This window comes from Vulpes lagopus, chromosome 2 (genome assembly GCF_018345385.1).
Source record: "Vulpes lagopus strain Blue_001 chromosome 2, ASM1834538v1, whole genome shotgun sequence".
NCBI classification, from domain to species: Eukaryota; Metazoa; Chordata; class Mammalia; order Carnivora; family Canidae; genus Vulpes; species Vulpes lagopus.
This window is the reverse complement of record NC_054825.1, coordinates 159422881-159439789: the sequence shown is the minus strand read 5'-3', so window position 1 is coordinate 159439789 and position 16909 is coordinate 159422881. Positions and strand designations below refer to the sequence as shown.

The window sequence follows — 16909 nt, the reverse complement described above, 5'->3', positions numbered from 1 at the left end:
GGTGACTTGTCCACGGCCACACAGCGGGGCCCCAGTTCTGTTCTGGGTGCTCCCACAACCCACCGTCGGGGCTTCTCTATCTAGACGTGCGCTCCCCGGTCCGTGGATGCTTGCAAACTCCCAGGGCCGCCAGTCGCTGTTCGCCGAGTGCCTCCTGCGAAAATGCTCACATTCTTTGTAAACTTTCCACCACTCCGTTGAGGGTAGCCACCCGGAGGCGGCGACAAACGCATGTGGTAGGAACACAACAAAAAACAGAACAAAGGTAACACAGGTGGGGTTCTGGCGAGAGTCGATTAATGCCGGAGCCTGCGGACGCTGGTGAGGAAGGGAGGTCTTGCTTGGCGCACAGCCACTTCAGCTAGAGAGGTGGTTAAAGCGCGCTCAGAGCTCCCTCGGTGGGCGGGGCTCGGCCTCCGCAGGGCCACGCCCCCGCCGACCACTGCGCCTGCGCGGCGCCTCTGACGCAGGCCCGAGCCCCGCCTCTTCCCACCGCGACCGCGGGCCTGGGGGCGGGGCCTGGGCACAAGATGGCCGCCGCGCGCCCGGAGGCCCCGAGTCCAAGCTCAGCGGCCCCGGAGCCGCGATCCTCGGAGACGCCGGACCTGGTGCGGGCGGAGAAGGGACCTCAGCCGGGGACTCGAGGCGGGAGGAGGTCTCGGGTCAGGGGGCGGGGCTTGGGCGGAGCCTAGCGGGGCTGGGCGGGGGAGGTATTTAGGTCTCTGGGTCTGGGGGCGGTGCTTCTTGGGTGGGCGAGGGGCGTGGCCTAAGGAGGAGCCTATGAGGGTGGAAGGCGGGGTCTGGAGGGCGGGGCCTGAGGAGGGGGTTGGGTGGAACATCTGGGCGGGAGACGAGTCCAGTGAGAGGTATATGTAAGTAGGGGGCGGGGCATTCCGAGGGCGGGGCTTCAAAAATTCTGGGGCTGTTGGATTTGCTTGGAAGGCTCAGAAGGTGACCCTGAAAGGGAAGGATGGGCAGTTATGGTGGGGGCACCCACGTTGGAGTGGGGTAATGATTTTGCAGAGGTCTGAGTGATAGGACTCAAATGCCTAGGGGAGGATTTTGGGAGGAATGATGATGCCCCAGGTGACTCTAGAACTTCCCCACTCAGAACTGGAGAGTGATAGGACATTCATTCATTCAGCAAACATCTCCTGAGTTCTTACTTGGGCCCCATAGACAAAACAGATAAGGACTGTATTCTGTTGGAGCTCACAGTCTAGAGGACAGAGACAATAACGGATCTTTATTGTGTTTCGCTATAAAGGAAATAAAAAGTGAGCTGATAGACTGGGGGTAAGGAGAGCTAAATTTGGACGAAAGAAGTCAGCTGTGTGCTGGCTTAGATTTACAGTGGGGTCAGAGACAAGCAGGAGCCAGAGCATGATAGATAATATGATGACAGCTTTGGATTTTAAGTGCAGTTGAAGCCATGAGAGTTTTGGGGTTTTTTTAATATTTAAATTTATTTAAATAAATAAAGAGGGAGAAGCAGGCTGCACACAGGGAACCCGATCTGGGACTGGATCCCTGGGCTCCGGGATCACGCCCTGAGACTAAGGCAAATGCTCAACCGCTGAGCCACCCAGGCATCCCTATGGGAGTGTTTTGAGTGGGAAAATGGCAATCTAATTTCCATTTTCAAAAGGTCATTTGAGCTACTTTGGGGAGCCAGCAGACAGGGGGTTCTGTTCAGGAAGCTTTTTCGGTTGTCAAGCCAAAAAATTGGCTTTTAACTGGGGTAGGGGAAAAAAACAGCTGGATGCTTGGGAAAGGTGTGAAGTCTTGATAGGAATGCTACAGGATCCTGTAGGATGGAGAGCAGGATCTGGAAATTGAGGGGCGCAGTGTGCTTCCAGGGAGATGGATGTTTTAATAAGTGGGGGCATGTTGGGAAGGGTCCACAGGCTCCTGGTCTTTGTCTCCCCCTTACCCAGGTCCTGGTCCCAGATGATGGCCGCCCCGCCACCCCCCCAAGTGACCTCATCGAGATCCAGGTAGTGAAGGTGACAGACACCACGCTGGTCCCCGAGCCACCGGAGCCAGGCTCCCTCCACTGTGCCTTGTGCCCGGCTGCGTTCCGGCTGGTGTCTGAGCTGCTATTCCATGAACATGGCCACCTGGCGGAGGCGGAGGGCGGCGGGCAGGGTGGGGATCCCAGCCGGTGTCATGTGTGTGGCCACAGTTGCCCCGGCCCCGCCAGCCTCCGCGCCCACTACAGCCTGCACACGGGGGAGCGGCCCTACCGCTGTGCCCTGTGCCCGCGTGCTTTCAAGGCCCTGGCGCCTCTGCTGCGGCACCAGCGCCGACATGGGGTGGAGCCAGGGGCCTCTCAGAGGTCTCCTGAAGCGGCCGCGGCTAGAGCATCGAGGCCCGGGGTGCCACCGGAGAGGTCAGAGGTGGTGATGGCAGCGGCGGCTGCGGGCGCTGCCGTGGGCAAGCCTTTCGCCTGCAGGTTCTGCGCCAAGCCGTTCCGCCGCTCCTCAGACATGCGCGACCACGAGCGGGTGCACACGGGCGAGCGGCCCTACCACTGCGGCATCTGTGGCAAGGGCTTCACCCAGTCGTCGGTGCTCAGTGGCCACGCGCGCATTCACACTGGGGAGCGCCCCTTCCGCTGCGCCCTGTGCGACCGCACATTCAACAACTCCTCTAACTTCCGCAAGCACCAACGCACCCACTTCCACGGGCCGGGGCCGGGAGACTCTGGCACCCGGCAGGCTTCGGGGGCCGAAGGGCCGGGGAGTGGGCGTGGGCATGGGCCAGAAAAGAGCCTGGAAGAAGGACGGGGGGAGGCGGCCAAGGTGAAGGTGGAGGTCGACCAGTAGGCTGGGAGAGCAAGGCCATGGGAGCATTAATACAGGAAGTAGAAGGTGGATTGCAGGGGAAGGGGTGGATGGGAAGCAGAGGCAGGAGAGGTGAAGAAAGCTAAGGAGGTGGCTAAGAGCAGCTAGTGCGGGAGAACCAGTTTGGGGATACCCACAAATCCATACAGCACCTCCATGAGACTCAGAAAGGCACAGACACTGCCCTATGGATGCCCAGCTAAATGTGAGGAACATGGGCTGCATTTCACTGCCCAATCTGCCTACCCCTTGGGTGTCCATCAGAACCTGGGCACTACAGATGGGGAGCCAGGGTTGAGTGGAAGGGGTAGAACCAGGGTCTGCCCTGGTGTCTCTGGGCCAGCCCTTCATCTACAGAACCCTGGACTATCTTGGGACCTAGGGTGGACCAGGATGGAATCTTTTGCCTACCTCACTGGATTGCACTGAACCTGGGGTGCCTACCCACCCTCAGGCAGAAGACTCCCACCAGGTCCTCCATAAAGAGATTCTGGAATGCCATCACCTTGAAGCCAGAGGGTCCCCAAGTCCTAGCCGAAAGCACTCAAGCCTCAAGGATGTAAGCCTGAGCATAAGAAAGTTGACTCCAAGAGCTGCTCCCTGCTCCCACGGTGGTCCCTCCTTAACCCACTGACTCTGAGGCAACAAAAAAATCTGGACAGCAAACAGCCACCTAATGTCCCCCTTCATAAGGCTTTAGGTTCAGAGCCCATGGCCCCCAGGGCTTTGGCATAGCCTCAGATTTCTCTGACTTCCTCCATTCCCAATGTGAACCAAACAGCTTACTACCTGACCCAAGGCTACCCCCAAGGAAGGGTTGGGAGATGGCAGCACTGGTGGGCTGGCCTGTGTATACAATGGGCATGGGGTGGGATGAACTGAGTCACTGTGGTGAGGGTGAGAGGAGGACTTGGGAGCTGGAGGTGGGGAGCCTCCAGCTCTACTCCTATTAAAGGACTTTCTGAAGGGTTTCTCTGTCAGTCTTGTGTTTGGGGGTTGGGGATAGAGGATCCACACTGGTCTTGCCACAAGCAGTGAATCGCAGCATCTCTCCAAAATCTCTCCTTATCTTTAAATCTCTATTCGGAGATACTTATTTTAGCTGTGGCAGTGTCAGGAAATCTGGCAAAAGGAAGGGATTCCTCTGATCAGTATGCCTTTCAAGGAGGGAGAGCCCTGGATTTGCACACCTTCCTGTTCACTTCCCACAAGATATCCCTTAGGTCAGAACACCAACAGAATTCATTCTGTTTCCCCCAAAGAAAGGGCTGTGTTTCCTATTGACCTCACCAACCAAGCTAGAGACCTGGACAGGTTCCTGAAACCTTCGTCCCTCATGCACACATCTAATCCCTACCCTCATCCCTTTCCTGCTGTTGAGCCAGTTAAGTATCTTGAATCTGAACATTTTTTCATCACTAGTCTTTCAGGCCAAGCCAACAGTGGCCCCACATTTGGAGACTACCCAGTAGTAGTCTCCAGTCTCCATACCACAGCCTAATGGGCCCACTGCTCCTCGTGGCTTTCAGAAAGGATCCCCCTCCCCCCCCAAAAAAAAAGAAAGGATCCCATGCATAAATGCCTCTAGGAGCGGGGTGACAGTGTAAACGAGTGAGGGAGGTGGCTGGAAAGCACCAGCACTGGTGAGGTGACACATGGCAACTGACACTTGGGCCCAGTGTTGGCCTTCTAGGCATGGCAGAACTTGGTGACAGACTGGAAAGTGTGCTCTGTCTGAAGAGGGCAATGGCTACTCAGCTCTGGGAGAGTGAGAGTGGATTGCTAGATCTGGCAAATTTTTCGGAAGTTGCATTAGTTTATTATGCAAAATCTTTTGATTTTCAAATGTTGGCAACTAAGTCAAACTTTATTTTTTTTAAATGCATGGGCTAAACAAAGTGTGTCAGTGGCTTGTGTCCAGCAGCCACCACCTTCCAACCTCTGGCCTCCAAGATCATCCAAGCTTCACTATTCGAATCCAAAGCCCTTCATGATCCAGCCCCCCCATCCCCAACCTCTCCAGCCACACTTATCTTTGAAACATTCTCTGGAATAGCTGGGTTTAATGAGACACCACACCCTCCACCTAGAATTATATGCCCACATTACCTGGCAAGCTTCTGTGGCTTCTATTAACGTTCTGGCATCACTTTCTCCTCCAGCAAGCTTGGCTAGCTCTGATAAAGTGACTCCTTCATGCTCTCAGCCCCCAGTGATAATTCCATGTACTTTTTTATGGTGGTGCTCCTGGGGCACTGGCACATGGTCTGTCTCATGCTGGGTCTTCAGCACTATGGTGTGTTGACCATACACGGCTGCTGCCCTCATGTGGGTCAAACTGGACTTGCCCAGGCAGTGCCCCAGAACCAGCTCTGTCTTCCAGGATCAGTATTGAGGCCCCCCAATCCTGCAGTCCCAGTTCTACAGACTCACTAGGTGTCCCTGGAGCATCTTTCTTCTCCAGGACGTCAGCCTTCTCCTCTGATGGATGGCATAACTAAACGCACGTTGAAGAGCACAGGGCTCGCTGTTTCAACAATGGAAGTGAGAGCTGTGGAAGGGCTTTTGGAGCTCCTTCAAATCATCCTGGAGGGACAGGTGCCATGGGGGAGACTGTAAGAACCACGAGTCTGTACAGTGCTGGAACACAGCAATGGTTCTTTTCTCCCTAACTCAAGGGCAAGAAGCATGTCCAATTTAAGTCTTCCCAGTGTCCTGTGAAGGACCCAGCAGGCGGGGGGCTTTGGTAAATGCTGGCCAAGTGAACAAATACCAAAAACATCTTGAAGGGGAAGGAGTCTACGCACACTGTCAGTTTCCAAGAACAGAAACTTACCTGTCTTGTTCCTCTCCCTTTGCTCAAGGTGCCGACTTAAAGCTTGGATGTGGTAAATCCTCAGCAATTGCCCATTGAATGAGGCAAAGCAGAGAGTATAAGCATGAAGCAGAGGGTGGTGGGGAATCAAAATCCCTGGGAAACAAAAGTTCTCAACTGTTTGTCAGCGCTTAATTCCCCACTCTCTGGGATGCAAGAAAGGACTCCAGCGGCCCTGTTGGTAAGATTTATTATCCTCCGCTCTGTACAAGCCGCGTCTGCCACCCCACCCCCACCCCCACAATCCAAAAGAGCACCCCGTCCCACTGGTGCCCTCCCGACTCCACTCATACTCCACTTTCCAACCAGATCCCAAAGGAATGGGGAGGGGCAGTTCACACCCACATCCTCCACCAAAGCTTATTGGGGGACAGAATATTGCAAGGGAGGGGGAGCGCTGATGAAGGTTACAAACAGGGTTGGACAGAGGACCCGGTTCAGTGGCTGGCAGGACAAGAGAAGAGCCAGAGAGGTCCAGGATGGGAGCGATCCAGTCTTGAGTCTGGACGCCATGGGCCTTCTAGGAGGCTAGTCTGTCTGAAGTTCTGAAGGATGGCTGGGGCAACAGCAAGGAGGGGTAAGAGTCTGATCAGCAACTGGGAGGGGTGAGTGCGGGAGGGCACATCTGATCGAGCGGCAGACCGGAAATCCCTCCTTGTCAGGCATCCTTTCCCGCCAAGGTGCCCGCCCCTGCCCCAGGACCCCCGAGGCCCTCAGCTTTGTGGGCCAGGCGGTGTTTCTTGAGGCCATAGGTGTTGGCAAAGCCCTCGCCACAGGAGGAGCAGCGGAAGGGCCGGCCCCCCTGGTGGGCCGCCAGGTGCTTCCGAAAGTAGCCGGGGTCCTTGAAGGCTTTGAGGCAGGCAGGGCAGCGGAGCTCGGGCCGCGGCGGCTCATGGGCACGCTGGTGGCGCAGCACTGAGCTCAGGTAGAAGAAGCCCTTCCCGCAGTGCTCGCAGCGGTATGCGCGCTCACCCAGGTGCAGCCGCTGGTGCTCCAGCAGGTTGGAGCGATATCTGAAGGTCTTGCCACAGGCGCCGCAACGCTGGGGCCGGGCCACCGCGTGCAGACGCCGATGCTCTGCCAGGCTGGAGGACTGCGCAAAGCGCTTGGCGCACACGCCGCACTTGAAGGCGCGCTCGCCCGTGTGCACCACGCGATGTTGCCTCAGGTACCAGGAGCGCAGGAAGCCCCGGCCACACACACCGCACCGGTAGGGCCGCTGCTCCGTGTGGCAGCGCTGGTGGCGCATGAGCAGAGCTGCCTCCCAGAAGCGCTTGCCACACACTGGGCAGCGGAAGCCTCGCTTCTGCCGGTGGCTGCGGCGGTGCAGGAGCAGGTCGTAAGCACCAGCGAAGCTCTGGCCACAGAGGCCGCAGCCTAGGGTCCGCCGCACCAGGTGCACATACTTGTGAGTCACCAAGCCCAGGAAATGCTTGAAGCTCTGGCCACATGTGGCACAGCTGAAGCGCTCAGGGCCTGAACTGGCACCCCCACCACCTCCAGCCACCGCCGTTCCGCCGGCGTCGTCACCCCCGGACACGCCTGCCAGCGCTGCCACAGCCGCCCCCACCTCTCCTGCCAACCCGTTGTCCAGCACACTGGCTGCATCGGCACTGCCAGAGCCGTCCTGGGGCTGGGGACCGCCAGGTGTGGGTGGGAGCAGGCGCTCAGGGGCAGCCTGGTGGACCAGCTTGTGCCACATGAGATTCTCGATGAAGCCAAAGGTCTTGCCGCAGGCGTCACAGCCGTAAGGCTTCTCTGCCATGTGGGCCTCCTTGTGGCTCATCACGTGGAAGAGATCGGGGAAGTGCTCGCCGCAGTCTGAGCAGGCATAGCTCAGGGCATCCGCAGCTCCAGCAGAAGTGGCCGAGGCGCCCGGCCCACAGGCCCCTGATGCGCCCTGGGTGGCCGGGAGGCCCGCGGCCCCGGCCAGGGCACAAGGCAGCTGAAGCCGGTGCACCTGGCGGTGGCGGGTGAGGCTCTGCGGGTAGCCGAAGACTTTGCCACAGAGCTCGCACTTGTAGGGCCGCTCACGAGTGTGCACCACGTGGTGCTTGCTCAGGTGGAAGGACTCCCGGAAACGCTTCCCACACACCGGACACTGGTGGGGCTTCTCCCCGGTGTGGATGCGCTCGTGGCGCTTCAGAGTCTCACGCCGCCCGAAGCCCCGCCCACAGATGCCGCAGCAGAATGTCTTTCCAGGGACGCTGGCGCTGGACCCCCCGGCCCCACTGGTCCCGGCCCCACCGAGCAGCAGCGGGTGCGCCCCCAGCAGTGGGACGGGCACGGCACCATACACCACGGCCGCCGCAGCCGCTGCCGCCTTCTCGCTGTCTGTGGCGGGGGGGTCGGGAGGCAGGAGGTAAGGGCCCGCAGGGAAGGAGGGCGGGGGCTGCGGGACGGAGGCCGCTGCATCCTTGGGCGCGTCGGGGGCGGCGGGCGGGGCATGCGCTGCCTTGTGCCGGAGCAGGCTCTGCGGCGCGGAGTAGGACTTGCCGCACAGGTCGCAGGGGTACACAGGCCTCGGCCCTGCCGCCCCCGCGCCCGCGTGAGCCGCCTGGTGCTTGAGCAGGTAGGCGGCGTCGCGGAAGGCCTTCCCGCAGACGCCGCAAGGTAGGCGCAGGAGGTCGGCCGAGTGCGTCTTCACGTGCCGCTTGAGGCTCTCCCTGCGGTTGAAGCTCTTGCTGCACACGGAACAGGAGAAGGGCTTCTCGCCGGTGTGGATGATCTGGTGCTGGTGGAGGTGGCTGGGCTTCTTGAAGACCTTCCAGCAGAGCGGGCAGGCAAACGGGCCCTCGCCGCCCCCCGCCGCGGGAGGGGGCACGCCCACCCCGGCGGGGGCACCGGTCCCCTCCGCAACGGGGGCGGCCACGGTGGCAGCTCCAGCAGCAGCAGGCGGGGCGGGGGGACCGGAGGACACGGGCGTGGGGGGGGCAGCGGCGGCAGCGGGGGGCACACCCGCAGGGGGTGCGGGCAGGCCCAGCGGAGGAAGCGGCGCCCCCGGCTGCGGCGGGCCTGCGGCGGCGGGCGGCACATCCTTGTGGCAGCGGCGGTGGCGGATGAGGCTGGAGACATGGTTGTAGGTGCGGCCGCACACACCGCACTCGTACGGCCTCTCCCCCGAGTGCACCAGCATGTGCTGGACCAGGTGCGAGGACTGTTTGAAGGACTTCTGGCAAACGCCGCACGGGAAGCGCCGCTCCATCAGGTACTTCAGCCTGCGGAAGTAGCCCTTGTCGTCCTTGGTCGGGTCACAGGCTGCCCCTGCGGCAGGTCCCGGCGGGGTCTGGGAGGGTGCGGGCAGAGGCCCCGGGGTCCCCGTGGGTGAGGCCAGCCCCGGCGTCACCCCCGGCCCGGAGGCGGGCCCCCCACGTTTCAGATTCCCAAAAAGGTGCTGGTGTCCAGAGAGGTCGACGATGCCCCATTGTGGGGCGGGGAAGGCAGCATCAAAGAGGGGCGGTGGGGGGGGGCCGAAGGCGGGAGGCAGGGGCGGGTCGGGCTTCTTGGCCTGGGAGGAAGAGGAGGATGAGGAGGACGAGGAGGAGGACGACGACGATGAGGACGACGAGGACGGCGCCTCCGCCTTGGGTTTGAAGGTAGACTGGGGCGGGTAGTCGTACTGGGGCGGAGGCGGCTGGGGCGGGGGCTGGGGCGGCGGCCCGGGGGCGCAGGGCAGGGCTGCCACTGCCTTGGCGTGCTCCCCATAGAGCTCCATGGGCTCAAAGCGCTGGTGGTTGAGGAACTCGAGAAAGTCGAAGGGGTAGCTCTGGAAGTGAACCCCGTCCTCGCCCCCTATGCCGCTGCCCCCACCACCCCCGGTGGCACTGCCTGCTGCGTTTGCCTCCATCTCGGGCGGGCCGGGCGACTGGAGACCCTGCAGAGAGAGGAGGGGGCTGAGCACACAGGCCCAGGCGCCGCCCGGAAGCTATGTGCACTAGCAAACGTGTGTGTGTGCCAGAGCCACTACTCCCTGGTGCCCTGTCCCTCCACCCCACTTGGGCCACCTCCTTTCAGTATCCTCTTTGTTCCTCCTCTCCCATTCCTTCCATTTTTCCCATTGTTTCTGGGGTCTTCACGTATCCTCTTCCCCAATGCTGCCTGCAGGCTCTCTGTCCCCACCCCCAATCTAATGCTCCCAGCACCCCTGGCCTCTGGTCACAGTCCCCTTGCAAACTCTTGGCCATCAGCACTGCACCCTACCCTCCTCTCCAAAACACACAAGCCCTGGGGATCCCTGGGTGGCGCAGCGGTTTAGCGCCTGCCTTTGGCCCAGGGCGCGATCCTGGAGACCCGGGATCAAATCCCACGTCGGGCTCCCGGTGCATGGAGCCTGCTTCTCCCTCTGCCTGTGTCTCTGCCTCTCTCCCTCTCTCTCTCTCTGTGTGACTATCAGAAATCAATCAATCAATCAATCAATCACACAAGCCCTGTTCTCAGTCCCCTCAGGGTTTGACTCTGTAAAGTGGTAAGAGGGTAGACTCTAGAGCTTGAATTCCAGATAAACTCTGAGCCCCACCACATTCTAGCTGTGTGACCACAGGCAAGTGCTTGAACCTCTCTCTGTGCCTGGATTTCCTCATCTACAAACAGAAGTGGCAAAGCATATCCCTACTTCACAGGGCTGATGTGAGGATCCAACAAGCAAATCCACGTAAGGCCTTTGGATAGATGCTTCAGGCACTTTGCAGGCACTAGGAAAGTGGAAGGCATGATGCAGATACCACTCTCACTAGCTAGTGGTGGCAGAAAGTCAGGACAAACCAAGAGAACCGGAATGAAATCTGTGTTGGAGGAGGGAGGTTCTTTTACTACAAGGTGGGAAGTACAATGTGTTTGCCTGGAAGAAACAAGTTACAGCAAGAGGACTGGCTGTGAGAGGGAAGGCAGCCCAACACAGCAGAAAATATGTGGGCCCTTGCACCTGGGCTGACCTGGGTTCAAGTCCCATCTCCTTCCCCATCCACACTTTCTCCATTTCTAAGAGAGGGCGGCCACCCCTAGACCACAGGGGCACTCAGGGGAGCTCACCCAGGATGTAAGGAAACATACTCATTGGCAGAGCTTCCAGTCCCCAGAACCATCTGTACCTTCAGTGTCCTCACACACCTGGGAGGAGCCTGACAGCAGTTAGCCAAGGGAGTGCAGGATCTTGTCCTCAGCCCAGGGGGCCTTCCCGGCCTCCTCTGCCGTAAGAGTCATTCTCTGGGCACCTCTCTTACAGCACTTTTCATTCCAGATGGCAGCTGCCCATATCTGCATCCCCTACCCCCACCTGAGCCTCAGTTTCTACAATTAATTTGTGAACCTGAGCCACCCCGGGGGGCTGGGGAAATGCCCCCACCAAAACAGTGCAGAGCCAGCAGGAGAAGGGTCCCTGAAGTGTGGCATGCTCCTTGGTCATCACCCCTGGCCCCTGGGGGCCTGGCTCTGTGCCCAGCCCACGGTAGGGGTCAGTGGTGAATACAAGGCCAGCTTCCATCCACTGGGCTGGCTCTCTCTCCCCGCAGGTGAAAGGTGAGTATTTCCTCCACTCCCCTGGCCAAGAGGCCGTTATTTTTAGCCTCTAGCTCTGGGTGTCTTTGGATGAGACTCAACATCCCATGCCCTTCACACCCCCTCTAGTTAATCTGATCTGCAGAAGGAGAAAGGCATGGTTGGAGTGGTAGTGGAAGCCTGTGGGTGACACCTAAATCTGGGAGGCCAGGCTAGAGTGGGCTGGATGGGCAGAGAGAAGCACATAGTAGAAGATGGGGGGCAGGGCGGGAGATAAATGTCTTAGGGAAGAAGCCACCGCCCGGGCTTCCCACCATCAGAGTATACATTAGTAACAGCCAATGTGGACTGGGCATTTCCTTTAGGCCCAATGTGTTCCAAGCCCATTACACATATTAACTCAATTTCCACAAGTCTATGAGACTATGACATAGGAACTACTGTTATTCCCATTTGACAAAAGAGAAGCACAGAGAAGTCAAGTGACTTGCCCAAGGTCACAGAGCAAGCCTGCAATTCAGCCCATCCCCTCCCCACCACAGGGTGGTTTTATCAGGTTCTCTAAGGTGGACAAAGATGGGGTGGAACTATGGGGGTAAGAGCTTTATTTGGGGGTGTTCTGTAGGTTATGGGGGGTTATGGCAGGGGTTGGGTGGGAGGGGAAGGGGGTCACCATCTTGAACAGATGGAGCAGTGAGGTGGTGAGACTGTTCCCCAGATCTCAAGGCTCTGTCCCATGCCTGTTTTGGGTCTCTGCTCAGATGGTAATGCCCACCCTGTCCTCCCTAACCCCTCGTCTTGCTGCATTTTTCATCACTGTCCCTGTCATGACTTGCTGCATGCATTTCCTTCACGGTGTGTTTACCTATGAGGAGGAGGATTTGTCCTGTCTTGTTTGCCACTAGGCCTGCAGCACCAAGCACAGCACCCAGTGTGGTTGCTTGCTAAGTATTTGCTGATACATGGGAATTAAACACACCCTCTTAAATCACCAGTGGGTCCATGAAGAAATCTCAAGGAACCCCAGATGAATAAAAATGAAAATACAACGTACCAAAACTCAGTGAAGATGCAGCTAAAGTAGGGCTCAGAGGTAAACTGATAGCCTATATTGAGAAATATTTGTTGAGTGAGCAAAGGGATGAAACTGATTTGTCTAGAACTCCCTGAGGGAGCACGGGGAACATAAGCAGAGATGGCGTTGACATGGGGGAGGGGGTCCCCAGAAGAAGGAATTCTGAGGGCAGTGATGTTATAAGGAGTGACCCAAGGGCGAGTGGGAAAATGTGATGGGTTGCTGCCATGAGGGGCAGGGAGTAGAACCGGGGGGCATAACTGATCAGGCTCACACTATTTCCATTGGGAAAGAGGAGGCATTTCCTCTTTCCAAGCCTTAAATGAGTGTCTTTCTAAGGAGAGACATGCATGGGAGGGTATCATGTGGAGAGGGCATGATGGAGGGGGCCCCTCCCAAGGGGCAGGAGTTCCACAGCAACTGCAGTCATAATCATAACAGCCATGTTTATTGTTCAGCCAGTTTGAGCTGTAGCATCCCCGAGGCCCCAGTGGTCCTGTACTGGTATTGTCCCACTTTATATGTGGGGAAACTGAGAGGGGGGTCATTTCTCCAAGGCCACATAGCCAGTAAAGGGGAAAGCAGGATTAGATCCCAAGTCTCTCTGATACCAGGACCTGTGGGCCATTCTGTTGCAACAGAGTTGACTTGTGATGAAAGTCCAGTCTGTTAGTAACAATAACGGTGACAGAGTAACACGTAACGTGAAGTGCTCTTCTAAATCCTTTATGTATGTTGACTCAGTGAGTCTTCCTGATAACTCAAGAAGAGTTATGACCATTATGAAGTCTGTTTTACAGAGGAAGAGACTGAGGGCTAGAGAGGTCACCTCATCTCCTGAGGTCATACCAGTAACAAGCTGTGGCTGAGCCAGGAATTGAAGGCAGGCGGTGGGGCTGCCGAGTGAATGACCCCCGATACTATGCTGTCTTTCGATATCCTCTCTCCAAATGAGGAAGACTCCCACTCCGCCTTATGCTAGAAATATACTTCACCCCACTTTCCTGCCACCTAACCCCAGAACTAGCCACCAGCATTTACTAAACACAAATGAACACTGTATTACGTGCCTTATCTCAATCAAACTTCCTGACAGATTCATAAGATAAGCATAGCTACTACTCGTATTAATAGACAGGAGGACTAAAACTAAACCATGTCCCTCCCTCTGCTCAAACTCTGCAGTGACACCCATCTCACTTAAAGTCAAAGTCAGTTATGATGACCTACATAGTCTCCATGGCCACCTGGCTGCTTCTCCAATGTATCAACATTGCTGCCCCAGGGCTCCTGCACTGGCTAGCTTCTGCCTGGAATGCTCTGATTGTTATCTATACACATCTCCTTCTACCCCCCTCACCTCCTTCATGTCTCTATTCAAATGCTGCCTCCCTGGTGAGGCTCTCCATAACCACCTTAACCTGTCATCCAGACCAACATTCTTGCTCTTCCCAGCCTGCTTAATTTTGCCCCTACCTATCAGCATCACCTAATAAACCACATATTCTGTTTGTCTTGTTGCTGTCCTCTCCTCCTAGAAGGTGGACTGGACATAGGCAATGATTTTCATCTGTTTTGTTCACTGTTCTATCCCAGGACTTAGAATAGTGCTGTCTCTGAAAATATTTGTGAAATAATTGAATGAACGGGTCTAGGAAAAAAGGGAGTGGTCTGCTCAGAGATGTGAACCACTTCACTCTTTAGGGGAGCTGGTAAGAGCAGTCCCTGCCCGGTCACCATTGTCTAGGAGGAACAGGTTTCATGCACAGCTGTAACTTTTTGGTGTGTGGTATCTTGGAGCAACAAGATGACAATGGGAATCTTTTAGAGGAGGCCTTCTTGCCTTCTCCCCTGTAATATACCCTGATCCTGCTGTATTTTGCTTTTTAATTGTTCTATGAACTAGCACAGGCAACCACGAGGGTAAAGGTTTTTGTCTATTTTGTTCTCTACTGCATCCCCAGCGTGTAAAAGGCCCTCACCAAACACTTGCTGAACAAATGAATGAATGAACAAATGAAGAACATTTTGGGCTTGGTAGAACTGACAAAGGCCAGATAATTGATCACAACACCCTTACTACACCCAAGGCCCTGTGAGATCAAACTGTCCCTCCTCTTGTTCTTCTCTTCAGGTCCTCTGCTCCAACTTCACTGACCTCTCCTGGTGCTCCTCCACTCACCATGATCATGACCACCTCAGGACCTTTGCACTTGCTATTCTCTCTGCCTGAAACAGTCCATCCAGATCATTACATGGTTGTTTCACCTGTGAAGTTGCCCATCAGGCACAGGGAGAACCCAGAAAACAAAACTGACCTTATTCACTAGTTTTGAACTCTCCTCAACTAGACTGTAAAACCCACAAAATGAAAGACTGCATCTTCTCCTTCACCTCTGTATGCCCTGCACCTAGAACACTAAATGAATGAATGTATGTATGCATGCATTAATGCCTGGAAAAGAGGTCAGGCAACAGAAAGGCTGGGGGTCTTCTCTGGGGTGTCCAGGGGATGAAATGGAGTTGGGTGAGAAGTGGCAGGGGAGAGCTGTTGCCGCTGGGGAAAGAGGTGCAGCCTAAGGGAGAGCCTCAAGGGGTGGGGGCGAGGGCTGTTCCCCCAGAGGACTGAGGGCAGGGACTGCCCCGATGGGGGAGGGGAGGGAGGCGGGGCACAAGCATTTCATCAGAGCCTGGAGCTACACCGGGCAGCTATTTTACCTGAAGGGGGAGAGGATGTGGGTGAGAGCAGAACTCTAGAGGGAGCTGTTCTGTTGGGGGGGAGGGGGTTTGAAGGGGGCTGAAGGGGTATTCTCAAGTACTGCGGGAGGGTGGTGCAGAAGGACAAAAAGGCATTGCGGGCTGCAGACTGGAAGAGAAAGTATTCTTCCGCGGGGAGGGGGCGGGCGCGGGTGCAGGAGACCTGGAGGCTGCTGTGTGTGCAGAGGAAAGAGGGCAGGTCTGCAGCAGCGTACCAGTGCAACACTCCGAACCGACAGTCCGCGGGCAGCTGCCCCCATGAGGCTGGTGCCGATCGGAGGGCTGTCCCAGAGACAGCAATGACAGGAGATTATGCAGAAGCGAGCCTCCGAAGAAGCATTCAAGGGGGGCCCTGGCAGCCGTGTAAGGGATCGCCACAAACCAGAGCGCTTCGGCAGTCGTCCTGCACGGGGGCGTTGCGGGGGGGGGGCAGATGTCTGGAAAGGTCTCACAGGGGGCATGACCGTGGACCCCTGGAGAGGGCCCGGCGACAGAGGTACTGACAGGGACGTTCTGGGGACCAGAGTGGGCCAAGGAGGGACCCCCCACCCCCGTTTCCCCCAGGCCCCCGGGCCACGCGCCCCGTCACTCACCGGCGCAGGGGTCTCCGCCGGGAGGAGGCCGAGGAGGCGGAGGAGACGCCGCCGCTCCGGGGAGACCCGAGGGCCCGACCGGAAGTGCCGCCCCCTCCCCCTCCCCGGCAGCCCCGCGCCGCCTGCCTGCCCGCCCGCCCGCCCGGAAGCGGAAGTCGTGCCCGTCTCCGAGGCGCCGGCGTGGAGGAGCGGAAAGAGGGGGCGGCCTTGGCGACCGGGAAAAGAAACTGCGCCTGCGCGCTGGCTCGGAAACGCGGACGGGGAAAGCCTAAACCGCTTCCGGTAGCCGAGCTGAGCAACGTGCGCCTGCGCTCTGAGCGCCCGCCTCCTAGGGCACCGCCCACACGATCCGGACATCCGGTTAGACCACGCCCCGCTCATAAGTCTCGCACTTAAGCCCCGCCCCCTCCTGGATTCACGCCCATTTTCCTGGCTTAATTACTAAAGCCCCGCCCATTGCCTCAAAATCCGTCCTCCTCGCCCCAGTACGCTAGGGCTTTCTCCTGTTCATCCCCACCTCCGAGTCCCCAAGAATTCCACCTTTCCCTCCTCAGCCCCGCCCACAGTCCCAGCTCTTTCTTTTAAGCTGGGCTTCTCAGACGTTTTTAGGCTGCACCAAAACCCTTGCGTTAGCCCCGCCCCTCCCTACTAACAGCCCTGTCTCAGGGGTTTCCCTTCCTTACCCCTTCCTAGGTACCCCGATCCTAGACACCCCTTCGGTCTGAACATCATGCCCACCTCTCTGCATCTTTAACAGTTCCCGCCTCTCCTGACATCTTGCTCTCCTCTCAAATAAACCCTTTTCGTTCCTTCTAAATCTATACCTTCTACCTGCCCACCGCTAAACCAACGTCAGCCCCACTTTGTTCGCAGCACTTTCCCTAAGCTTCGCCCCTCCGGCCCCGCCCCGCCCCCTACTTCCTTAGCCCCGCCCCTCCTGGCTACACCTCTCACCTATGCCTCTCCTCTCACCTTCTACCCACGCCTTACCCAAGTTATCGGTTAGGCCCACAACCCTCACCTTAGTTTTTCTTAGTGTCAGGATAAAGAGATGGGGCAAAGTAGTGAGTACACTTCCAAGAATCTGGCTGGAATGGGGCAAGGGGACCTAGAGTCATGTTTGCCCAGAGGTTTCAGTGTTTTAGAGTGGATATTTACATGGAGTACGTGAGGTCCGCTGGAGATGAGGGAGGGGGCAAAGGCTTCCCGCAAGCCAGTTTTCAGCACCAGGCGTGATAACAAGGCACATAAGATGAGGGTTCCTCCAACC

The 16909-nt window shown here is 57.4% G+C and overlaps 2 protein-coding genes across 3 annotated transcripts; one reads left to right on the top strand and one right to left on the bottom strand.

Moving 5' to 3' along the window:
- Nucleotides 1–476: 476 nt before the first annotated feature.
- On the top strand, nucleotides 477–3815 carry ZNF784 (zinc finger protein 784). The gene is made up of 2 exons (XM_041742723.1): nucleotides 477–608; nucleotides 1938–3815. The coding sequence occupies exons 1-2, from the start codon at nucleotides 531–533 to the stop codon at nucleotides 2826–2828; spliced, it is 969 nt and encodes a 322-aa protein (XP_041598657.1). The 5' UTR covers nucleotides 477–530; the 3' UTR covers nucleotides 2829–3815.
- Nucleotides 3816–4418: 603 nt separating this feature from the next.
- On the bottom strand, nucleotides 4419–16859 carry ZNF865 (zinc finger protein 865). Of its 2 annotated transcripts, none has more exons than XM_041742717.1 (2): nucleotides 15262–15630; nucleotides 4419–9595 (listed from the first exon to the last, which is right to left on the bottom strand). In XM_041742717.1, exons 1-2 carry the CDS (start codon nucleotides 15505–15507, stop codon nucleotides 6380–6382), a joined length of 3462 nt encoding a protein of 1153 aa, XP_041598651.1. In that variant the 5' UTR covers nucleotides 15508–15630; the 3' UTR covers nucleotides 4419–6379. The 2 variants fall into 2 exon arrangements, with proteins under 2 accessions (XP_041598651.1, XP_041598650.1); XM_041742716.1 differs by lacking the exon at nucleotides 15262–15630 and adding an exon at nucleotides 15640–16859 and having other exon boundaries at nucleotides 4423–9595.
- Between the last annotated feature and the right edge of the window lie 50 nt (nucleotides 16860–16909).